The sequence below is a fragment of the Mustela putorius genome, unplaced genomic scaffold (assembly GCF_011764305.1).
Source record: "Mustela putorius furo isolate JIRA1106 unplaced genomic scaffold, ASM1176430v1.1 tig00003932_pilon_pilon_pilon:0A:0A, whole genome shotgun sequence".
NCBI classification, from domain to species: Eukaryota; Metazoa; Chordata; class Mammalia; order Carnivora; family Mustelidae; genus Mustela; species Mustela putorius.
In genome coordinates, this window is record NW_025422077.1 from 6,743,846 (window position 1) to 6,769,042 (window position 25,197).

Here is a 25,197-nt window from a genome sequence, read left to right on the forward strand (position 1 = left end):
GCAGAGGCCAGGACTGACTCACAGATTGCCCTAGTAGGTAATAAGGACTCGGTTACATGGTGTAGGCCAGAAATACAGTTCCAACAGGCATGCCAGAGAAAAGGGAGGAGGTTTCAAAAATAAAGATGAAATGAAGATACTATAAAGTGGTGAGAAGGAGGAACATGGTTGGCAAAAGGCAACGCTGAATGGAAGCAGGAGCGCACGTTCTGGGTTTGTGGGTGGCAGGGACCCCAGCCTTGTAAGAGCAGAGGGGCCGTGAGCTGAGCCTGTGGGATGTGAGGCTATGTGGCTTGAAGGAGCTTGAAGAATTCAGCAGGGGGGAGCTAGTAAGAGAAATATTTGAAGATTTATTTGTTCATTCATTTATTAGGGTTATATTTATTGGAAAGAGCTTTACTTATCTTAATATATTGTTTTGTGTTTTTTTGACTCTTTGCAACTTTGAACTAGTCCTGGAATAGGTTCGGCTCAGTGAACCGGGGTCCCCTGCAGATCAGTGTGTTTTATTCAACTTGAACCATTGCCCAACGATTCCTTCTGATTAGTGTGAGAGTTTTTTGGTTTTTTTTTTAAGATTTTATTTATTTATTTGTCAGAGAGAGAGAGAGCACAGGCAGGCAGAGTGGCAGGCAGAGGCAGAGAGAGAAGCAGGTTCCCTGCTGGACAAGGAGCCTCACGTGGGACTTGATCCCTGGACTCTGGGATCATGATCTGAGCCGAAGGCAGCATCTTAACCAACCAAGCCACCCAGACAAGGCAGCGTCTTAACCAGCCAAGCCACCCAGGCATTCCTAATATGAAAGTATTAAAGCAAGAGCATGATACTTAGAATTTAAGAAACTTTGTTTCAGTGATGAAATAGAAAGAAATGACCTTATGGAAACCAACCAGAGCCTCATTATACGAACCCAAGTCCTAAGGTATGAGGACTTGCATGAGGCTGTTAGTGGTGGCAACGGAAAGAAAGGGCTACGAGAGGCATGTACAGCTCGAGGAGTCTCGATTGCTGAGTGTGTGTTGTCAGAGATAAAGAAGGGGGATAGGGTGGATAAAGGACAGCCCTCCCTCCCCCCACCAAGAACTATGTGTTTCTTTTAAGTGTACCTACAACATGATGATTGGAAACATCTATTGTAAATGGTGACCGCAGTAAGGTTCCTTAGTATTAGTCACCTCACATCGTTACCTTTTTCGGTGTGGGGAGAACATGTAGGTTGTACTCTCTTGGCAACTTGTGTGAATATAATACGGTTTGATTGAGTGTAGTCACTGTGCTGCACAGGAGATCCCCAGAACCTGTTCATCTCCTACTGGGAAGTTTGTGCCCTTGGCTCAGCCTCTCCCATTTCCCTCAGCCCTTTGCATCCACCATTTTACTGCTTCTCTGAGTCGCAGATTCCACATGTAAGTGAGATCAGTAGTATGATGGGGTTTTGTACGTAGTGTTGCTTCTTTTTTGGAGGGTTGTCCCTCTTCTTAGAATTCTTTCTCATGTTTTATGCCCTTAAAAGCCTTACTTCCTCGGAGAAACCTGATCGATTTTCCTAGCCACAACCCTCCAATAGTACTAATCACAGCTGTGCTTTCACTTCTGTCTGTATGATTATTTGGTAAATTGTTTTCTTTATTAAAATGTAAGCTTTTCTTACTTTTTTTTTTTGGCTCGACTAGGATATTGTTTTTTGAACTATTCTAAATCTGGACTTATAGGATAAATAGATTCTTATTTTACTTTTCCTGTTCTATCCTACTATCCCATTTTCCCCCCTTTTCTTAACAGCTTCTAGAATTAAAAACTAATTTAAAATGTTAATATAAAATGTAAAGCAATTAGTTTTTTAAGTTAGGTTATATTCTGAATATGTGTTACTTGAAATCCAAGATCCAAATCATAAGGAAAAAAGTAGTACTTGGGTTTCAGAAGCATGGAATAGAAATAAAAAGTAGAGGGAAAGTATTAAACTTAACTACTTAGAATTTTCTGTGATGGTAATTCATTCGCTAGGGTGGTAGGTGGCTCTTGGAAAGTTTTTAAAATTTCCTGAATGGATGGGAATGGTGGTTCTGTAGACCTACCACAGGAAGGCTGTCTCCCTTTATTCGTCTGTAAGGAGGGTGCCCTTCTGGGATACTAGATGTACTTCTGGTTTGGGAGACGTTGAATCTGAGTGGTAGAATTCTCTCCTCTGGGCAGTTGTGGATATGAACTTACGGCCAAGGAAATAGGACAGAGTTTGTTTCTAATGTGGGAAATACTAGCAAAGAAGTGCAGAGTATGTAGAAATGGGTAAACTTCGCATTGAAAGGAACTGAAAGGGAAAAGAACTGAAAGCCAGCCAAGGAATGAAGCCCGTGGAGCCTCTGTATTAAGGGAACTAGAAGACAAAAAGACCTATGAGGGAAAACCAGGAAGTGGTGAAGAAGGGTGATACTACAGGGTCACAGAAGCCAAGTAACAAGAAAGCTGTCTAAGGGGATGATTGATAGGAGCATCCAATGAAACAAAGAATAGATCTTGGTTTTTCTCCAGGAAAGGGATGCGTAAATGTTTGCTGAAATCAGCTTGTGTCTGTGAACTGTCTTCACCTTGTGGCCGCACGTTGAGGACGGGCGCTTCCACTGGGCATAGACTACTTCTCACTGATCACCCTTCATGATGCTGTAGTTTTCAAGTGGTTCAGCTTACCTCGCTTCAAATCATTTGGTGTTTAGTGTCAGCAAAACATACTGACATTTGATGTTGATAAACTGTGACCCTTCCTAACCTCTCTTACAGGAATATAACCAGTTCTGTGTAATCGAAGAAGCAACCAAAGCAAGTGAAGTTTTAGAAAATTTGACTCAGGGAAAGATGTGTCTAGTTCCTGGTAAAACAAGGAAATTTTTATTTAAATTTGTTGCGAAAACTGAAGACGTGGGAAAGAAAATTGAGGTTAGTTATGAAATTTGTTTAACACATACTTGAAGTGACGAAAGTAGTATGAGTATGTCAGAAAGAATTTCATAGTGTACAGATTTATTAAGTGAAAAATGAACCTATTCCCCTTGGACTTCTCAAGGGCAATCATTCATGGTTTGGTGGGTTTTCTTTTATTGAGACTATACTATATACACTATTCCCATTGTTGGCTTTTTTCACTTACCCTGTGTTTATTAGGTATTTCCTCTTAGTACATAAGACCAACCTCATTTTTAATGGCTACATAATCAATTAAAGACTTTTAAACATATATATATATATATATATAATTTATAAATACATATATAAAATACTGTAGCAATTATATTTTGTATTCTGTGACATAATTCAGGCTAGAGATCTATATCATTTTGATGTTTAACATTTCTGATTGTATTTTTCTCTTTATTTTAAAGGATTTGTTTAATGCACATAATTAAAATGCTTTTTAGAAATACATGATGAAAGTATTATTTTTATTGAACATAAACTTCAGAACCAAACTATATGGGTTTAAATTCCGCCTCCCCCTCTTACTAGCGTGTGGCCCCGGGCAGCTACTTGATGTCTCTTTATCTCAGTTTACTCATCTGTGGAGTGGGAATAATAATGATACCCGCCTCTTAGTGTTTCATGAGGACTAAATCAGTTAGTTAATGTAAATTGCTTGGAATAATGACTAGTACGTAGTCAGCTCTCATTAAGTGCTTGTTTTCTGTGGCTTGAAAACCACGGTGATGGTTGGCTAATCTAAACTTAGGACCGTTTCTAAGATAGAAACATGAGACCATACTACCAGTGTTCCCAGAACACTTTCTGTGAACCTGTCGATTTTTTTTTTTTAATTTATTTATTTGACAGAGAGAGATCACAAGTAGGCAGAGAGGCAGGCAGAGAGAGAAGGAGAAGCAGGCTTCCCACTGTGCAGAGAGCCCGACATGGGGCTCGATCTCAGGACCCTGAGATCATGACCCGAGCTGAAAGCAGAGGCTTTAACCCACTGAGCCACCCAGGCGCCCCAGTGAACCGATTTTATTGTTAATCAAAATCCAGGGTTTTTTGCTAATTTCCTTAAAAAAAAAATTCTTTATGATTTTGACTAAATCCCTAATTACGTATTTTATTTTTTATAAGGTACCTAAGGAAGCCTACCAGATGGCAATCATAATTAATAACACTACTTTGAGTACATTTTGTTAACGGATTTAGTTGAAAGGAACGTTTATTCAGTTAAGGATAGTATAGCTGTTTGGGGGGAAAATATGTTTTATTAGGATTTACGAATTAGGTTCTGAGTATGCTCAGGGCCATCAAAGCATTCATGTATTTCACTCAGCAAGCACTAACTGAGCATCTGTGAAGTCAGATGATTATCTCCGTGTGAAGGCGAACGTAGTCAGTGTCCCAGCTCCTACGTGACCAGGACAGCTGTCACAGCCAGTGTTCTGACCCCATCACCCTGTGGTCTCTAGAGGAACGGGACGGACAAGCAGTCACTGTGTCCTTGTCACGAGGGGATGGTGACAAGTACGAGGTGGCATTTCTGACAGCCCTCCCATCTTGCAGATTACTTCGGTAGATCTGGTTCTGGGCCACGAGACGGGAAGATGTGTGGTTTTAAGTTGGCAAGGAGGAGGAGGGGACGCCGCTTCCTCCCAAGAAGCCTTGCAGGCCTCGCGTTCTTTCAGAAGACGGCCGAAGCTCCCCGACAATGAGCTTCACTGGGACAGCATCGTCATTCAGGCCAGCACAATGTACGTCCACCTCGCCAGGCAGATTGTGGAACGTCACAATCTTGTTTCTTCAGAATACTGTGTTTGAGTAACTTGTTTTCTTAAAAATCGGTTCCTCAGCTCAGGTGTTTTTTTTTTTTTTCCCCCACAAAGGATCATCTCCAGAGTTCCCAACATTTCCGTGTGTCTGCGACATGACCCTCCTGCCCTGACTAATGAAATGTATTGTTTGGTTGTGACTGTTGAGTCCCACGAGAAGACCCAGATCAGAGACGTGAAGCTCACTGCTGGTTTAAAACCCGGTAAGCGGGCCTCCTTAAAAATTGGCCAGTTTTCCTTCAACAGAAAATAAATGTCCGTGGTGACAACTGCAGGAAGTTTATTTCAGATGTGGTTATGAAGTAGTTATGACATGATCTGTGCAGTATGAATTGGTAGGATAATGTTTGAATTCTCCGTGTTTTAAAACACCAATATTAACACTTTTAGGACAGGATGCCAACTTAACTCAGAAAACGCACGTGTCTCTTCATGGAACAGAACTATGTGATGAGTCCTACCCGGCTTTACTCACTGACATTCCCGTGGGAGACTTAAATCCGGGGGAACAGGTGAGCCTTGGTCAACTACGATGGGAAAAGAGATCAACTAGATTGTAGTTTTAAATACGTAGGGAGTCTTAGATAGATCTAGAACATTTTAACAGCGTATCCTGAGACTAAAAATGGGATTTAACTAATGCACATTTTACACACACTTTACATATTTAAATGTTTAAAGTGTTGTAAGCAGTTTTTATACAAGTGATTTTAATTTTTTATTTTTTACAAGTGATTTTAGAACAAATGACCCTAAAATATGGAGGACTAGTTGCCCTGATAAAATAACTAAATAGCATTAAATGTGTAACTTAGTGAAATAACTTCTCAGGCTTTTGTTTCCAAAGTAAACACAACAATTGTTGAGAAGTTGAGAATGCGGATAAGAGAAGGTACAATAGTAATGATCCCGCTCTCACACTGAGTCAGGAACAGCCTGTAAAAACTGTTCAAGAATTTAGTCAGCTGGTGCAGTAAACTCTTAAAAGGTGGGGGCACATTATCCTAGAATATGTGGCAGGAAGAAATCTCTGAATTAGTAAATGAAAGTACTTTTATTTTGTTACAGCTGGAAAAAATGATATACGTTCGCTGTGGAACAGTAGGTTCAAGAATGTTTCTCGTGTATGTTTCTTACCTGATCAATACAACTATTGAAGACAAAGAAATTGTCTGCAAGTGTCACAAGGTATAAATTCTTGTAACTACTTCAGGAAGTATCCCATGTGGAGCATTCCCTATTTTGTATTTTTTAGTTTACCTGTAAAAGGATAAGCAGCTTAGGTACTTATTTTCTATTACAAAATTTTTTAAAAAGTAATTACAAATTAAATTAAATGTCTCTTGGGATTTTTTTCTTTGTCATTTATATTTATTATAAATGACATCCTATGGCTCAAACTTTAGAATATTGGCTTCCATGGCTTTTCGGAAGTCAAAAAAGTGGGGGATCTTTTGCAAATAAGTTTTGAGACTCTAAATCTATGTGTTTCCCTATAGAATCACACATTAGACAACATCTGTAAGTTGGTTATACGCTGAAGATTTTGGAGGATGGGAGGTCTCCCATCATGAAATATTTTTTCTCTTAAAAAGACCATGGAAAAAAAAAAAAGGAAAAAAAAAAAAAAAAGACCGTGGAAATTGTTTCTGCCAAGATAAGAAAGCTGCCATAGTCATAGTCAGCCACTTGGGGGCGACTGCTGTCACCTCCGTGTATTTTCCCTTGGTCTCTTTCCTATTTATTGCGATTTGGAGGAGCCATGTTTTTATTTAGATTTAACTGTATTGTCTGTAATTACTTGTATTTTCTTTTACTGATGGAAAGTCACGGTACTTACTGTCTTGTTAGTCTTACCTGTGTTGTTTTGGCCTGTTCTCAGGAACCGGGCCTTTGGCCAGCAGACGAGAAGGCCAGTCAGTTTGGGCCTTTGTAGGAAGGTTACAGCACAGAGTCTGGGCCGTTGGCTGTTTCGTGAGTCAGGGGACGCAACCCCATCCTGATAGAGTTAGGAGTATTTCCGAAGGGGAAGGAGCAAAGGCACTGAATATATGAAAGGTGTCCCCTAGCCTGGTGCCATGGAGGGACTCCTGGATGGCAAAGTAGGAGGTGAGAGCGCCAGTCTCCGCCGGGCCTCCTGACCTGGCGCTCGGGCTGGCCGTGTGCCCCTCTGGCCTCCTGACCTGACCCTCAGGCTGGCCGTGTGCACCTCTGGCCTCCATGCCCTCATCTCCGAAACAAGAACAGTAAAGTTTTGTGCAGCTTTAGAGTCCTAAGCCTTGGGTGTCATTTCTGCTTTGGCTAATGAAGCTTCTAGAAGACTTGGAATATATCTTTTTAAAATAATTGTCTGCCATGTAGTAACCTGGAGTCAAGCTGTAGTGGTGTACAGTGCTCTCTTCTCAAGACTCGATGTTACTGATGGACATTCGCTTGTTTTTAATCCCCTTGCCCTATTTCCCTCATCCCCACCCCCCCCCCACAGTCCTCCACTCTGGTAACCTTCAGTATGTTCTCTATAGTTTTGAGTCTTTTGGTTTGTCTCTTTTTTTCTTCATTTGGTTTGTTTCTTAAAGGCCACACATGAGTGAAATCATATGGTATTTGTCTTTTTTTGACTGACTTTCACTTAACATCACACTTTGTAGTTCCATTCATGTTACTGCAAATGGTAAGATTTCATTCTTTTTTATGGCTGAATAGTATTCTGCCGCGTGGGTGTAGGGGGTGTGTGTGTATATCCCCCATTTTTCTTATCCATTCATCTACTGATGGACATTTGGTTTGCTTCCCCAATTTGGCTGTCGTAAATAATGCTGCAGTAAACACGGGATGCGTATATCCTTTTTAATTTATGTTTTCGTAATCTTTAGGTACAAAGGTTATACAATTTTTAATTTTTTGAGGAACCTCTGTACTATTTTCCACAAAAAAAAGGTATCTGCCCATTGTTTGATTGGATTATCTGATTTTTTTGGTGTTGGGTTGTATAAGTACTCTATGTATTTTGGATACTAACCCTTTATTGGGTAGGTCATTTGAAGACATTTTCCCCTGTTCAGTAGGTTGTCTTTTAGGTTTTCTAGAGAAGCTGTTTATTTTTCTATCAGACGGTGTATTTCCAAGATAAGCTTCTAAGGGACACTAATTCTGAGGGACAGAAATAGATGTTACACAAAAGAGTGAATTGGTCAAATATGTTTGGTTAAAAGGTGTTAAACAGATACTTTGACTTCAGGGCTTAGCACAGCATTGAATTTGAGAATGCTCAAAAGGCTGTGGTGATTATCTTTCAGAATTATTTTACTAAGAAGCACTTCTGTCATGGAATATCTGTTTCATAGGGCCTAGTGTTATTTGTAAGACACTTTTGGAAATCTAGAGGTAAATTCCTGTCCCTTCACTGGCTTAAATCTCATTTTTACCTGCACGTGAATCTGCTTTGTAAGCCATGTGGAAATTTAAAGTAGTCCACATCGAAGCTACACACTGAGTTGATTCTTCATTTCCGCTTAGATACACGGTGGGGGAACACTGAGGCCCTGGGCTTTAGATCATGGAACCCCTCATGCGTTTTCAACCACTAATATCCTACTTACTACACCTTCTTAAAGAGTCAGCTTGATGGTATTATGAGGAAATAGTTGAAGCAGTAATAATAATAAACGTGGTTTAGGCGTTCCACTAGTGCTGCATATGCGCTGTCTCTCTTCATTGTCAGCAGCCCTTCGGGGATTGTGAAACAGACTCAGAGACTGTGTCTCCTCTCCAGGGTCACCTCACTGTACCCAAAGTCCACACGGTGAATAAATCTGTGTCCTCCAGGATTAAAACCTATATCTACCTGGCATTTTTACAGCCTCCATTTTTAGTCAACATGACTATTTTTAAAGGGTTCTCACCAATGGGATGGGTGGTTTGGTTCCAAAGCCATAGTAACCCCATCGTTCAGTGAATAGCTTCAGGGCGATGTAGCACATTGCTTAAGAGTACAGGCTTCAAGGCCAAATCTGGGTCCGGTTCTACCTTTGTCACTTACTAGTTACGTGTGACCACTTCATCTTAAAATGACAAGTATAGGGGCATCTGGGTGGCTCAGTCAGTTAAGCATCTACTTTTGGCTCAAGGTCATGATCTCAGGGTCCTAAGATTGAGCCCTTTGTAGAGCTCCCTGCTCTACAGGGAGTCTGCTTCTCCTTCTCCCTCTGCTGCTTCCGCTACCCCCACGGCTCGTGTGTGTGTGTGTGTGTGCGCGCGGACGTGCCCTGCATGCACGTGCGCTCTCTCTTTTCCTCTCTCTCTTTCAAATAAATAAATAAGATCTTAAATCTTTTTTAAAATGGCAAGTATAAAGACATCTGCTTCCTTGAGTTATTACGAACATTTTGTGACGCTTTATAGTGATTATAACACTGTCATATTTTGTTACTGTTACTATCATTATTATTAGTCCTATTGTGCTGAGTCAAGGTAAAGAACTTCGACAAAAATAAGACTCAGATTCTAGGCTTGGCACTAGCTTTGTGGGCTGGGGCCAATCATTTAATCTTCCTTTAACCTCTGGTTCCTCTTCTATAAAATGGTGACAATGCCTGTCCTGCTCACTTTTATTAGATCCTGATAATGTGTTAGAAAGCACTTTGCAGTGTGAACTGTATAAAACTGTAAGATAATTAGAAGCAATAATTGTGCCTCAGATAAACCTCATTGGCTATGATACTGCCAGTGGTCTGGTCTCTCTACATAGGTTTTTACAAATATCATCTGAGGGAAAGATCCTAGCTCCTTAAGATATAAGTTGGGATTATTTATTGATCAGTTACAGACTGTGTTTTGTACACCTTCTAATTTTAAAACTGTTTTTAACTTTAGAAAAGCCATTGAATGTGCCCTTTAAATTTTCTTGCAGGATGAAACCGTAACTATAGAAACTGTCTTTCCATTCGATGTTGCGGTTAAATTTGTCTCTACAAAGGTATGTCCCTGTGAAGCATTTTGGAAATCATTTCAGTTATAGAAATTAGCAGAAAAAGTAAAATGGATTACTGTAGTTCCAGACAGACCTTTTGTCTTCATTTGTGATAGTTTGAGCACCTGGAAAGGGTCTATGCGGACATCCCCTTTCTGTTGATGACCGACCTTTTAAGTGCCTCACCTTGGGCCCTCACCATCGTCTCCAGTGAGCTCCAGCTTGCTCCTTCCATGACCGCAGTGGATCAGCTAGAGTCCCAAGTGGACAAAGGTGAGAATGTGGATCATCACACTTAATTAGAAGACAGGTGTGTGTGTGTGTGTGTGTGTGTGTGTGTGTGTATTACCAGTGTAAGAGTTAGCTTTTTGCTAAGGGAGGATAATTGAGATGGATATAAAAGCAAATAAGTTTAGAATTAAGGTGAAATTAGTACCATTTACAATTTTGCTTGAGTATACCTTCTTTTGAAAGATAAAGATTTTTGCTCTGATAAGGAAGTTAGTATTTGAAAAATGTACTTGAAAATAAAATATCTGTTCATTATTTGGATTTTTTTATAGATTGTTTTTTCTTATTTATAATGGTTTACTGTTATGTATAACTTGAAATGGTAAAAGATATTTATGAAGGAAACTTGGGAAGAATATGAAAAAGTAGTGAGTTTTCTAAATCAACCACAACAGTAGAGAGAAGAGATTTAAACCCAATATATCACTTGTCTGGTGCCTCATACTTTGGATTTGTATGCTTCTTGAGCTGTTAGGAAAAAAACGAGTTTGAAGGTTAACCCAAGCAAAATTGTGCTCAGCTATATTGTAAGGGTAAATATTATATGCAAAAAATCTTGATATATTCTTAAAACCAAATGTAAGTGAGTCATTTATTTGCTCTCTTTGTTTATCTGTCTACTCCTGGACCTCAGTGTTACTAAGCCCTATGTTGATTTGCAAATACAGGTTAAAACTAGATGAGTAGTTTTAGAATTCCCGTGTATTTTTTGCATCTAGCCTGAAAATAAGTTTCAATATCTCTCAATAAATAATCGATGGGTATATATCAAGTTCACCGTATGGCAGCATGCTGGCTTCTGAAGACACTACAAGAGCAAGCAGTCTTCATAGTCACTCCTGTGCATTTTAGGGAAGTCGTCATAAATGAGGGTGGGTAAAATAGAAAGGAAAAGTCAAACATGTTCCTAAATCTCTCTGTTTAAAGACCTGTAAATAGGTCCTATATTCTGTGAAATAATAATAATAAAAACCCCATTTTTGTTTTCAGAATGCCTTCATAATTTTTGTTTTTCTGTCTTTGGAAACCTGGTTTTTTCCTGTGGATTTGAAAGTCATTGTCCCTGGTTCTACTTGTTTCTCTGTGCTCTTCTTCCTTTTCTGTTCCCTGTGCCTGCGTGGAATAGTGATGAGATCTAGAGTCCTGCTGAACTAGATCAGTTCAGTCCTACTGCTTGCCCTTGTGTTACACTGGACTATTGTGTTCGATCACGTCTCAGGTTAAAGCAGATGGTGTGTGGTGTGTGCCTGAGCTAATCTATATGGAAATCCCAGCCCAGTGCTTGTCTCCTAACAGCTCAACGCAAGCTCATTATCTGTCCATTCTTTGCTGACTCCTTTTCTTATCTTACCCCTTCAATGTTGGTCATTTCCAGGATCCCAGCTTTGGCTCCATTTACTTTTTCTACAAGTTTTCCCCTCCGCACAGCCTTAGGCTGCCTGCATGCCGCAGTCCCACTAGAGGAACCAGTGTGCACTTGGTTCCAGCTCAGAACCACGGGGACAGGACAGATGCCCTATGTGCGTGCACGTCCAGCCCGGCACCACGTTCTGCCTTCTTCCCGTGTCTTGAATCCAGAGATGGTCACCATCTCTCCCCTGGCCTTCAGAAGTACCTGCTTCACTGGTTTCCTCTGTGCCATTCCCTCCCCTCGTCAGCCGTTCATACTGTTGCCAGAATTTGATTTCTCAGGAAACTGTTCAGAACTGGTTACTCTCACTTAAAAAACTTCATGACATTCTAGACCTTTCCCTGCGCAGCTTCCTTCCCGGCTTCTTCTGCAGCAGCCTCTCTACTTCCCCTCCCTCTTTCCCGGACTTCAGCCAAGCCAAACTTCTTACCGTCAGCAGCCATCGCCTCCATCTGGTTTTGCACATGTTAGTACCTTTGCCTCGAACCCTCTCCTTTTTCTTTCAATCTGTTAGACTCTGGTGTGCTCTTCGGGACTCACGTAAGCTTGGACTCTCTAGATCTCCCCAGGCAAGACTAGGTCGCCTTCCTTCTTTACGTGATGTTATCCTCTTTGTATTGCCAGCCTCATAGGAGTTGGTTAATAAATTTTTTTTTAAAGATTTTTATTTATTTATCTGAGAGAGATCACAAGTAGACAGAGAGGCAGGCAAAGAGAGAGAGGGAAGCAGTCTTCCCGTTGAGCAGAGAGCCCGATGCGGGACACAATTTCAGGACCTTGAGATCATGACCTGAGCCGAAGGCAGCGGCTTAACCCACTGAGCCACCCAGGCACCCCTGGTTAATAAATGTTTATTAAATTAATGAATAATGTCCACCTTGAATTTCCCATTACTAGTTTTCTATTGCTGCTGTAACAAATTACCACCAAGTTAGTGGCTTAAAACAACACAGATTTATGACCTGAAAGTTCTAGAGGTCAAAGGTCCTAAAATCAGGGTGTGGGTAGGGCTGCATGCCTTCTGGGCTTTAGGAAAATCCTTTCCTTTGCCCTTTTCAGCTTTTAGAGGCCAGGGGGTGTCCTTGGCTCCTGGCTCCCTCCTCCGCCTTCAAAACCAGCAGCGTAGCGTCTTACGAGATGTTTTTTCTGGCCTCGGCTTCCACTGTCACATCTTTTTCTCAGACTCCCTCTTGCCTCCCTTTTTCCCTCATTACCCTTGTGATTACATTGGGCCCAACTGGATTATCCAGTATGATCTTCGTATTTTCCAATCTTGATGTTAATCACATCCATAGAGTCCTTTCTGCCAGTGAGGTCACATTCTGGGGAATTAGGATGTGGATGTGCTTGGGGAAGGGGGCGGCATGGCATTACTCTTTCCACCACCTCTAGGAGCACCAGAACGCATGCATTGCAAAATTTGTGTGCGACACGTTAAAAATAACAGCCTTTCCTAGATCATAAAGTTGACCCTAATGTTAATTGTTAATAAAGATAGTATCATTTTGGTTAACTTCCAAGAGTTAGGGAGGACTTGGTGGGGCAAGGTGGGGCAGGCGGGAGAGAAATGAATGTCCCTGGTTCTAAAAAGCAGGTATCTTAAGAGGTTTGAATTAATGTGTGTTTTATTTACCAGGCTATAGTGTCATTTCCTAGACCTTAAAAATTATATTAATTAGTAGTAGTTAATTAGAATAGAGACTGGCCCAGCTTTTTTCCCTTCGACTTCCAGTTTTTACCCACAACGTATCACAACCTTCTTCGTTGGAGAACCATAGAAACGATTAGTCGAGACTGTTCTCATTGTTTGAAACTTTCAGTCTCAGATATGCTAACCTTGGCCCTCAATGGGCCCTGTTGCTGGCTTGCATTCAAGGAGTCCCACCCCCCTCACCCCACCCCCCCCAACCCAACCCCTACCACCACGCAGCCTGCGAAGGGCTGAGGGGCGGGGAGGCCTTGGTTCAGGTGAGTGTTTGTCTTGTCATCAAGAGTTTGGGCTAAACTTGGCGAGAGGACAGCATCCTTGCGTACGAGGTAAATAACCGAATTAGGCAATAATGAGGCACCATGTAATGTGTTTCCGTTTGATGGTGTCAGTAATGTGCGTTGGTCAGAGAAAGCCAGAGTAGGTAATCACCAAATGGTATTATCCTGACTCCAGACTTTCCCTTTCCTTAGTTCCCATGGGAACTTGTCACACACCTGCAGCTGCTTTGCCTGTTTGTATGTAACGGAATATTGATATATTAGAAAAAAAACCCTGGACAGGGACTTTGTGACCTTGAAAAAGTCATTTAACATCTCTGAGCCTTAGTTTTTAAGTCTATAAACAATGTATAGCTGATAAAAGTATTCTTTTTTCGTTCTGTCATCAGAAGTAAAACTCGCCTTTCATAGAGGATCATTGCATAAGGATTATAAAGACTGTTTCTTGTAGTTGTTTTACAGACTGGAGAGAGTGCTAGTGAATGCTTTTGTCTTCGGTGCCCATCTGTTGGAAATGTTGAAGGTGGAGTAGCAACTGGGCATTATATTATCTCCTGGAAGAGGTAAATTATATCAGCCCTGTCTTTTTCCTTGTCTGTGCTAGTCTCATACTTTTATTATTTGCCATTGTCATTTAATATTCGAAAGCTTCAGTCAGCACAGACTAGAAGTCATGTGCTATCACTATTTGTCAAAAACAGAAAGATTCAAATGTCCATTTGTTTTTGTCACAATTTGTGATCTACATACTGATGAAATTTTAGACAAATGAGTTTTTATAACAGGACCATTAAGAACATTAGGAGAAACTTCTCTTATTCGCAGTCAGTAGTATTGTTTACATAGAAAACCCAGGCAAATCCACAAATTATTCGGATTATAAGACATATATATCATACGTATATATGTGATATATATATCTCACATACATGTATGATATATCCACCAAGGTTTCTAGATATAACATTCAATATACAAAATCCAGTTGGCTTTCTATATCAGTAATAAACCTTCAGCATTATACTTTTAAAATAGGTATCATTTAGAGGATGACAATAATTATAAGGTAAGAAAGAATATATCAAGTGGAAAACACGTGTTACCATTATTGGGAAAATTATAAAACTTTAAAACATTAAAGGAGTTCTTAAATGGCATATACAGAGTGGTCTTGGGTAGGATTTGGATAGGTCTAATATTGTTTGTTTTATAGAATCAGTGCAGTTTCCTTCAAAATCCCAATAGCTTATTTGAGTTTATTTTTGTAGAACCTGACACTCTTGATTATACAGTTTCTCTGGAAAAGCAAAAACTCAGAAATAAGATACTTCAGAAGGAAAACGAGGCAACGGTAGTTGCTCTTCTCAATTTGCAGACTTCCTGTAAATCTCTACAGTAGCCATTGCTGTGGTATTGCCTTGGATATGTAAATCAGCCAGTGGAATAGAAGAGCGAGTCTAGAAATAGATCCACACATATGGAAATTATATTTTAGGGAGCACTCCAGATCAGTGGGAAAAGGATGAACTGTTTTTACAATGGTGAACAATTGGGTGTCCGTTTGAGAAAAAAATTGGTCTCTACTATACACTGTATATAAAAATCAATTCCATGTATACTAAAGTTTGAATTTTGAAAAGCAAAACTTTATTGATTTTAGTAGAAAATAGGAGAATTGTTTTATGACTTTGAAATAGGGCAGAGTTCCTTTAAATAAGACATACCAGCATAAGCCACTAAAATGGATGAATTTGATTTGTTACAGTTAAGTTTCTTAGTTCATTTGTGAAAAGACAAAGTACAGATGGGGAAAAGCTGTTTGCAACACGTAAAACTGACAAAGTATTAGAATTCACATCAAGAACTTCTACAAATGCTAGAAAAACAAGTCTCCTAGTAGGAAGTTGAGCAAAATCTCAAGTATGCGGTGTAAGGGAAACAGAAGCAGCCAGTGGCTAGGAAACGTAAGGGAAGAAGCTTAACTTCACTAGGAATCTGAGATTCAGATGTGCTCTCACTAACTTGGAAGAATAAAAAGGTTTAACAATGCATGGTTTGTCAAAAGAGATGGGAGTATAAAATAGAACAATTACTTTGGAAGTCCATTCAGCAGTACCAGGAGAAACTGAACATGTCTGTATATAGTCTGTCTGTCTATCTACAGTCTATAGTCACAGAAAAAAATCTTAAACCTGCACACAAAGAATTTATGTAAGAATGTTCATAGCATCTCTGATTATCATAGTCAAAAGCTGGACACTAGATAGGAAGATAGGTAAATTATGGCATAGTCTTACAGTATCAGTGAAAGAGAATTATCCAGAGGTATCCCTGGTAACTTAGTAAGTGAACAGAGCAACTGCAGATGTTCAGAATATGAACAGATTGCGTGTGTATAATATCAGAAAACAGGTAAAAACACTATACTTCTTAGGGCTACATACGTAATTTGGAAAAGTGTCAAGAAACACATAGCAGTTGATAGACACCAAATTCAGGGTAGTAACTTCTGGGGAGTGCAAGCAGGAAGGGGTAGGTGGGAAGATTCAGCTGTATTGTTCTGTTTTCTTAGCCTGGGATGTAGAGACATCATATTTCAAAGATTTTATTTATTTACTTGACAGAGAGAGATCACAACTAGCCAGAGAGGCAGGCAGAGGGAGAGGAGGAAGCAGGCTCCCCGCTGAGCAGAGAGCCCGATGCAGGGCTCAATCCCAGGACCCTGGGATCATGACCTGAGCCGAAGGCAGAGGCTTTAACCCACTGAGCCACCCAGGCACCCCTTATATAAATTTTAAAACAGTGGATAAGATACATTAAAAATCAGAAAGTAAAAATAACAATTTATTTTTGAAAAACTAACAACTTTCTTTTCCCCACTTCTGAATTTACCATGTTGAAGTTTAGTTCAGTTTATGTTTCTAGGAATTAAAATAGGGTTTTGAAGGCACTGCTTAGTTACCCGTCATGTTCCTGTAGTCCCATAAAGATCTATTTCTCATTGATGAGGGGTTAGATGGTTTTTCCTGTTGCTTCTGCTGTATCTGCACAGAGCATCAGTTCTTCCGCCTCTAGACACAGTCTCTCCCTAAGGGCTCTCCTTGGTCAGCTAGCGGCCAGCCAGCCCTGTGGTTCCCATTCTAAGTGGAATAGGGGGGAAAATACTTGTCCGTTTCCTGATGGTACTCACTTTTTCTCGGTAATGCTGGAATGTCATTTTGTGTATGGATCAGAAAATATTTCTAGTTTCTCGGTTTCTCCTATGTACTTCTAGAGTCGTCGTAACAGCGGGCTTGAGGTGGTCTGTGCTCAGCTGTGAGCCAGCCGCAGGGTGAGAAGGTCTGTCACAGTGTGGGTCACCGTGCTGCCACCTACAGCGGGAGCTCCTGACCACCACCTAAAATGATGTTCCTCCTGGTGTGCTTGCTTTACTCTGGCCCTGGCGTCAAACAGCAGCCATGGGTTACAGCATTTGTCAGTTGGAAACATCCAGAGCCCACGCAGGATTCTAAAAGCTTCTCTTAAAACTACTTCCATTAATGAAGTTCTAGAAAATGTAGAAATAATTTCTGTTTCCTTTGAAACAAGTTGGTGCATATACATGTCTCCGGTATTTGATTTAACTTTTCACGTGGGACGTGGATTTGAAAGCTGCCCCTTTCTGCCGCAGGACGACAGCCATGGGAGATGTCCCTGTGATCAGTACTGTCATCACTCTGCCACACGTGATCGTAGAAAACATTCCTCTCCACGTGAACGCAGGTAACGGCGTCAAATGGTACTTGAGAAAAAGAATCCAGGAAGAGTATCTCTTTTAGCTTCTGGGGTTTAAAAAACAATTTTTTATTATGAAAAATGCCCAGCGTTTATGAAAGTAGATTGTGTTCAGTCCTGTTTCATCTGTACCTCTACATACGCCTCGGACTCCTGTCATTTTAAAGCAAATCCCAGCTATTATTTGATCTATAAATACTTGTCTGCCTCTTTAATATTAATGGCTATTTTTCTAAACATAATCACAATTCTGTTATTATCACTTTAAAAATAATTTCTTAATATTACCAAATTCCAGTGTCACAGATTTCCCTGGTTGACTTGGAAGCTTCTTTAGATTGTCTTAAAGCCTTGCATTGCAGCTGATGGATGTCTTGTACTTTTGAAATCTGTGGGCGGGAAGACCCCCCTCTCCAGCCCCCTCACCTCCTCCACCACCGCCCGCCCCCCTTCCCTGCTGTTCATTTGTTAAAGAAGTGCAGCCTGTCTCCTGTAGAGCTCCCCACAGCCTGGACTTCGCTGATTGCATTGAATCATTTGTAAGAGTCCCTGAGAGCTGGTGGTGAGATCTGTAGTCTCAGTCAGATTCGGGTTCAGGTTTTCAGCAAGAATACTTCATAGCTAATGGTGTTTGCTCCCATCAAGAGGCACGTGATGCCTGTCATTCCTTCTTGAACCGTGATGGATATTTAGGGGATTGTTTTATAGACTTGAAAAATTATTCGCAAAATATAATTCACCTCCTGATAGCCATGACCCTTTCTAGGTCATTCAGCTTTAGAAGGAGACTTGATTCTTTTGGGCCCGTTTTATCATAGTCCCATGGGCTGTTATCCAATCAAAGAATTTTCTTATTTAGCAAGAGTGCAGTGTTATCACTAATTTAAATAACCCCATGTCTACAGAATGAAACTCCTTTACAAAAAGCACTCCTAAACGGTGAACTTTTTTTTTTTAACAAAAAGAAATGTATCCTCTTTCTCTGCAGATCTGCCATCATTTGGGCGTGTCAGAGAATCCTTACCTGTCAAATATCACCTACAGAATAAGACTAACTTAGTTCAAGATGTGGAGATTTCTGTGGAGCCCAGTGATGCCTTCATGTTCTCAGGTCTTAAACAGGTACAGCCCTATCTCACTGGGTTGCTTATGTAGATACGGAAGGGTGGCCAGGAAATGGACAGCTGTACATGTAGCTTTTACAAATGAACTGATCAGGCTGATTGTGGTCTCTGTTATTTAGATAGGAAATTTTTATTCCCTTTTAAAGATTAAGTACAACCCGTATAGAGGTGGATTAAGTGGGTAACCCTTTGCACATTGAGCTCATACATGTAAGTTGTTTTTATAAAACAAGAATTTACAAGTCCTTAGATAATAGCAGCATTCCTGAAAATTTTAGATTTCCCTTTTATTACTACTGTGTGTGTGTATGTGTGTGTTTGTGTCTTTTAATTGGAGGCCTAGCGGCCTTACTACCCAGATTAAAAGCCTGATTCTCTTGCAGGGGTGGGGGAGTTCCTGGATGGCTCAGTGGATAGAGCGTGCAACCCTAGATCTTGGGGTCATGAGTTCAAGCCACACATTGGGCATGGAGCCTACTTAGGGGGAAAAAAAAAAGCCTGTTTCTCTTCTGAACTATTCGTGAAACTTTTTAGAGATTTTGATCTTAAACAGAATTTACTTACCTTTGGCACATTTAAACAAAATTTTATATTTACATACAAAAGTAAATCATTCAGGTATTTTGATTCACTCATTCGAATCGGAGGTGGAAAAGCTCATGACATTTTTTTTTTTTATCACATTTTTTAATGGAACATATACTTTCAAGCAAAACCATATTTCAGGGAGAATACTGTCTTCTCTTAAAGTGGCTAACAGACCTCTCTCCATAGTCAGTAAATACTTTTTATCAACCAGACCATAATTAGAGGAACAAACATGTACTGATACTCAGTAGGGTCTACCCTGACTAGTCCCGTGTGCTGTGCATATTCTGAGTGCTGTGTTTGTTGTTAAATGTAAGATAGCATTACACATGAAGTATGTCACAAGTCCATTAGCGAACTTAAGTTGATAACAAAAACACACACTAGCGTTTATATATTTGTACACACATATATTATCTTTGACACATGTACAATACTGTGTGTACTCGTATGCAAATGAGTAAGCTTTTCAAGAGTGTCCTGATCTTCACATATTGGTTTGTAAAAATATATGATACCAACCACCTTTCTCCCCGCCATCATTTACCTCACCACAAAGTTCCCCTAAAAGAAAACACCAGAAACCACTGGTTTGTCTTATGTTGATGTAATGTATACAGAGATACTTTTCTTCCAGTTGTCTCATAACATGTCGTGACTGTAAAAAATCTTCCTGGTCTCAGACACACAAAACGTGGATCCATCTCACGATCCCCTCTTTAAGCTGGTACAAGTTGCCGTTTAGATCTTGGTGTCAAAACCGAGAAATCATGCACGATTTTTGTAATGCATCTGTTACCTGTGTAGTCCTTCTGTCCTCCTAATTCAGCCCTGTATTTCCGAATCTGTCTGGAAAATGGAATAGGCAGGAGAGGATATTTTCCCCAGGAAGATTTGCATGGCCAGTCACTCGTGACCAAGATTTGCATGTCCAGTCACTCGTGACCAAGGAAGAGGTGACAGTGCGGAGATGCTGTAAGCGTGTGTATTTGTCTTTCTCTACAACTTGTTATGCTGTAGATTCGATTACGGATCCTCCCCGGCACCGAACAGGAAATGTTATATAATTTCTACCCTCTGATGGCCGGGTACCAGCAGCTGCCGTGTCTCCACGTCAACCTGCTGAGGTTTCCTCACTTCACCAATCAGCTGCTCAGGCGTTTTATACCTACCAGTATTTTTGTAAAGGTAAGACCGAGGCGTGGTCTGCTCTTGACGCCTCCCAACTTGCAGGCAGACCAGGTGTTTCTTTCTCGTAAGCTTCCCCAGATGGCATTTGGAGACTGAAAGCTTTGGTTGCCATGACGTCAGTTTGACAGTATCGCTGGTCGTTTCTGTACAGTTGCTGCTGTTTCACAGAATCGAATTCCAGAGGTTTTTTATTCCCTTGGGTGGATAACGATTTACCCTTGCAGGATGCTGAGACGGGTTTTCCCTTTGGCTTAGTAAAGGATGGTTTTATCCTGTAGTTAGTTGGGAACTAGTTTTCCATCAAAATGGATTGACTTCCTAAATGTGATCTTGAACGTTCCTCCTCTGTGCGATACCGACTGGGGCCTTCTCTGCAAAGGATCCCATGTTGGACACTGCGTGGCTTGAATGTTCTGCTCTTTCACACGGGGACCATTTCCAGGTTCCTGAGGTACAGGGATGTGTAGGATGGTGGGAGTCGGTGTGGGAGGGGGTGACCCGGCTTGTGCAGGGGGCTCGCCCAGCTTGCGCTCACTTCCGCCGAGGCCGTTCTCACCACTGGAAAGTAGGGCTCCCTTCCTGGTAGCTGCGGGTTCCTCAGTGACTCGGTCACTCGTGGGTGTAGAGACGTCCTCTGTGTGCAGACGACCTGTGTGCCACCTTCTCTTTTAACTTCATACTTGCTTTCGGAATGACGTGTCCCTGGCTCACACTTGTCTCTTTTGTGTCTGTCTCATTCCAGTGTGAAGGAACTGTCCCTTCTTTACATAATCTGGAATGGGGTACCTGATAAATTTAAGCACAGGGTAGTGCTTAAATCCTAAGATTCCAGAAAAATAAACATTTATAAGTCTAAGCATAACTGGCCCTCCTTTTTCTAACTGCCGTGCTCTTTTTTTTCTAAATACAAGTACTACCTTCTAGTAACTTGACTGCTGCCAAAAAGGGTGGCTGGGATCCTCAGAGCCGGCGGCTCTATCAATGGGGAAATCTGAGAGGCAGTTGTTCTGCCTGTCATGCTAAGGACAGTGACTGAGGCTTACTATCTTCCCTCCTAGGGAACAGTCTTAAAGACGCAAGTTGTCCATCCCTTCACACCCTCACTGAACTCTAGAGTTGCGCTATTCTAGTATGATGGGCCCTACTGAGATGTAAATTAAATTAATTAAAACTTAATTAAATTTAAAAATTAATTAGTTGTCCTAGCCGCACTTGAAGTGTCCAGTAAATCAATGTGACAGGTGGCTCCCATGGTGGACAGCACGGACCAGAGCTTTCCCATCATCACAGAAAGTTCTCTTGGATTGCGCTGCCCTACTTCAAGGCTGGATTAATATTTTTCTTCCTTTGAAAAGTAGATTCCAAGTTTTCTAATTCATGATCGAATCTTCTGTCCCTGTTCATAAAGCTTTATTTCATAAGGATATAACCAGATTGAGCTGTTATTCCATTTCCTTTTTTTTTTTTTTAAGATTTCATTTTATTTATTTGAGAGAGAGCACAAGCAGGGAGAGGGGCAGAGGGAGAGGGGAAAGCAGACTCTGCACTGAGCAGCGAGCCCATGCCGGGCTGGATCGAAGGACCCTGAGATCATGACCTGAGCAGAAAGCAGCTGCTTAACCGACTGAGCCACCCAGGCGCCCCCATTATTCCATTTCTAAAACTGAACATCCTCTACCAAAGGTTATGTGAAATACAAAAGACCAGCCACCTCTTCTTTAATTCATTCCGTTCCTGCCTTGAATATCAGAGGCCTAACTTACACACACACGCGTGCATATACACACACGCGTGCATACACACACACGCATATATGTGCACACACACATGCACGCATTAAACATGCAGCAACAAAGTGCTCCCCTCCCTGCCTCAGAGAGCCCCCTGCCCTGAACCATTCTGCATCAGGCCTTGTCAGTGGCTTTCCGTGGTGATGTCGTGGCACGGCTGTTTCAGGTCCCGAATACCGTCTCGTGCTCTTCCCACAGAAGTCTGCTCACGTACCTCCGCTGAGTAAGAGTGTTTGCAAGAGAGTCATTTTTTCATTTCCTTGATGACTCCCTGAGGTATCGCTAACCTGTCAGAAGGTTTACCCTCCGTATGGTCCCAGTACCTCTTAGTCATTCTTCGCCTTTACTCTTCTGATGTGATGTTTTAAGTTTGTTTCCGTTGACCTTAGGGAAAGCTAGATTTTTGTTCTTATCTGCTGCTTCTGTCCTTGTAGTGTTCATCATTAGATACTCCAGTTCATAGTGAATTGCTTTTCCTTAGAAACAGGAGGTTAGGAGACCTTGGATCCCCAAGGAACTTGTCTGTCAGCCCAGGTCTGTGGTCTTCTTCGAGCTTGGGATGCAGGAGGGCCCCAAGCAAGAGAGCAACTGAAACTGTCCCTGAAGCAGGAAGGCAGCGGGGCTCCCGCTCCCACGTTCCCAGAGCGAGATCAGTAGCTGTGAGGACACCGGGTGGACAGGATTAGTGCCCGAGGCAGAAGGCGGTGGAGGTACGCGGCCGGCTGGCGGTGTCAGTGTCTGGTGGCAGAGGCAAGGGGAGCAGCCGGCCCGCCCCAGGTTCAAGTGAAGCGAGAAGGTGGGAAGAAAGAAGGAGAGAAACAAATGTGGTTTTGATACTCGTGCACATTTATTCCGTTTTTGTGAAACAGTTCCAAGAATTTTGAAATCTTCTCAATTACTAGAGCCTTGGTTGTTACTGCCTTGTAAACCCGTCTCGTTTCCCCTCCTTAAAGCCACAGGGCCGGCTCGTGGATGATACCTCCATTGCCGCCGCGTGAAGTTCAAGACTGGCCCTCGGCTGTTCTTACGGAGAAGGTGGACGGAGCTAGAGAAGTTTTACATTGTGAACTGTAGCTTTGATCATGGTAAAAGTTAATCTTTTCTATTTTTTAATGGATGTTATACCATCTCTTCAGAGGAACTCATGCTTAAAATATTAGGAAAATCTATCTTCTCTTATAGTTTCACTAATAAATATTTGAAATCTCTCAGTGTGACACAGAAGGATATCAGACCATTGTTATTGCTGGAAGTCATTCTATGAGTAGTAGGTTCTTGAAGAAAGTGATTGGCATGTGAATTATCAGAGAAATATCAGCCCCCCAGATAGGACTGGCCGTGGAGAGGAACGTGCACACCTAGTCTGTTCCCCCTGCCCTACCCAGGGATGTTTTGAAGCCCCCTGTGGCGCTTTCAGAGTTGGCTGAACCCAAGATCAGCCAATCCTTGTACACGGAATTGAATTCTCAGAATCCATACATCCCATCTCTTAAGTGGTTATATGACTAATCCCGAAAACTTCCAGAAAGATTTTAATCAAAGCAATGTAAAGTGTCTTAAAAAAAAAAACCCAAAACAAAAACAAACAAAAAACTCTGCGTCATGTCAAAACATGTGAAAGAGGTTCAGCTCGCAGCCAAAACATGGATCATTTATGAAGCAGGTTTGTGTTCATAAGTGTGTTAACAGGTTTTCGTCTCTAAGAATCCATGCTACAAGGAGATGACTGTAAGCTTAATTCCTTAAACTAAAAGTTTTGGGAAAAGATGCAAGTTCAAAATGAGAGCTTTCAGTGATGTTGTGCTATTTCAAAAGGAACTATTTAAAACTGTTGGAAATTCATGTAAATAAAAATCATATTATGATAATTTTCTTCTGTTAAAATATCTTTATTTAAAGGTTACCGGATTTGCTGGAAAATTTTATTATTTAAATGTGTAGGAGTTGTAAAAGGAAATAGTGATGTAAATAAATGTGTTCTCTTTCAAGGGTGCTTGTATGTGTCTTTCATTTATCTTGAGCTTGTTTGATTTCAGCTTCACGAGGCAGCTTTTCCTAAGAATACTGTTGCATGAGGTCTAGGGAGAGCTTGGGATTCGAAATCGAGAGATCTGTGTTCTAGGACTGCCTCTGCTAACCTTCAGGGAGACTCGGACAGTGGGATGGGCTGTCTCAGGAGGACATGAGTTCCCTTCTTTCTCAGCCTTTTGGGTAGAGGCTGCAGGAGCTTGTCTCCAAAGTCAGATTGTCCAGGGTCAGATCCCAGCTCTGCCACTTGCTCGCAATGTGCAGAACACTGTGTGTGTCCGTGTTCTTGCCTGTAAGATGTAGGTGATGGTAACACCCATCTCCTAGCCTTAGGCGGATGGTAACAGTACAGAAGAAGAGCTTGGCAACCCACAGGAGTACTCAACCAGTGACATCTGTGTTATTAGTAGTATTTTTTTTAATGGGAAGGCTGAAAAGGGTGTGCCTACATCTACTTGAGGGTCTGTGTTATCAGAATGTGTCAGTGTTTACGTAGTTGAGTACATACATGAGCACATACATGTGGACTATGTGTGAAAATGTCTGAAACAAAAAATATTAGGAAGAACTCATATTCTGCATATGTGTATATTTTATATCCTCTTCTGTTTCATTACAAAACATCCTGGTGTAACTTCATGACCCACTAATGGGATATAATCTGCAGCTTGAAAATTTCACAGGTTCCTTTTAATGTGAAGATGGTCTGACACGGGGCTTATGTAATAAAGGTCTCACATGCTCCTACGGCCATCGTCAGACACGGAGTAGGTGTTAGAGCAAATGAATCACTGGCATACACCTTAAAATTGCGAGCATTGGCGTCCGGGTGGTCTGTGCAGCTCTCTGCTACTGCAAATACACCAGATAATCAGCTCCATGCTTTCCCTCCATCATCCTCACAGTTGGCAAGAGGGTGACCCTTCCCCAGCCAGGACTTCTCCCATATCATGAATTTTGTGAATATATTCTGTTTTGATTTTTAATTGAAAATTTTAATTTGAAAATACATGAGATCATCCTTCTCCCTGGGTCCAGAAAGTCAAAACTGTCATGTGTTGTCAGAGCTGTTGATGAACTCAGGTTACCCGTTGGGAGGGGTCGTGGGGGGGGGACAACTCCTGGCCTTTCCCTTCCTGCCTCTGGGCCGTCAGACGCCATCATCGTCCACGTGAAAGGCTCTTACCTTCTGTTTTTTACTGTGTGCCGTCTGGTTCTCAATATGGCTCTCTACCAGTCTTATATACC

The 25,197-nt window shown here is 41.4% G+C and overlaps 1 protein-coding gene across 2 annotated transcripts in view; it reads left to right on the plus strand.

Annotated features, from left to right (window-relative positions):
• TRAPPC11 (trafficking protein particle complex subunit 11) overlaps positions 1–23,909 on the plus strand; it is a 44,859-nt gene extending 20,950 nt beyond the window's left edge. For both annotated transcript variants that reach the window (XM_013058976.2, XM_004757699.3), the window contains 12 exons: positions 2,780–2,935; positions 4,529–4,716; positions 4,849–4,997; positions 5,185–5,306; positions 5,863–5,982; positions 9,704–9,769; positions 9,880–10,036; positions 13,906–14,017; positions 17,125–17,216; positions 18,217–18,350; positions 19,961–20,128; positions 22,875–23,909. In XM_013058976.2, the coding sequence (XP_012914430.1) occupies positions 2,780–2,935; positions 4,529–4,716; positions 4,849–4,997; positions 5,185–5,306; positions 5,863–5,982; positions 9,704–9,769; positions 9,880–10,036; positions 13,906–14,017; positions 17,125–17,216; positions 18,217–18,350; positions 19,961–20,128; positions 22,875–22,919 (1,509 nt within the window). In that variant the 3' untranslated portion in view covers positions 22,920–23,909. The remainder of the gene's footprint in view (positions 1–2,779; positions 2,936–4,528; positions 4,717–4,848; positions 4,998–5,184; positions 5,307–5,862; positions 5,983–9,703; positions 9,770–9,879; positions 10,037–13,905; positions 14,018–17,124; positions 17,217–18,216; positions 18,351–19,960; positions 20,129–22,874) is intronic.
• Positions 23,910–25,197: the final 1,288 nt, after the last annotated feature.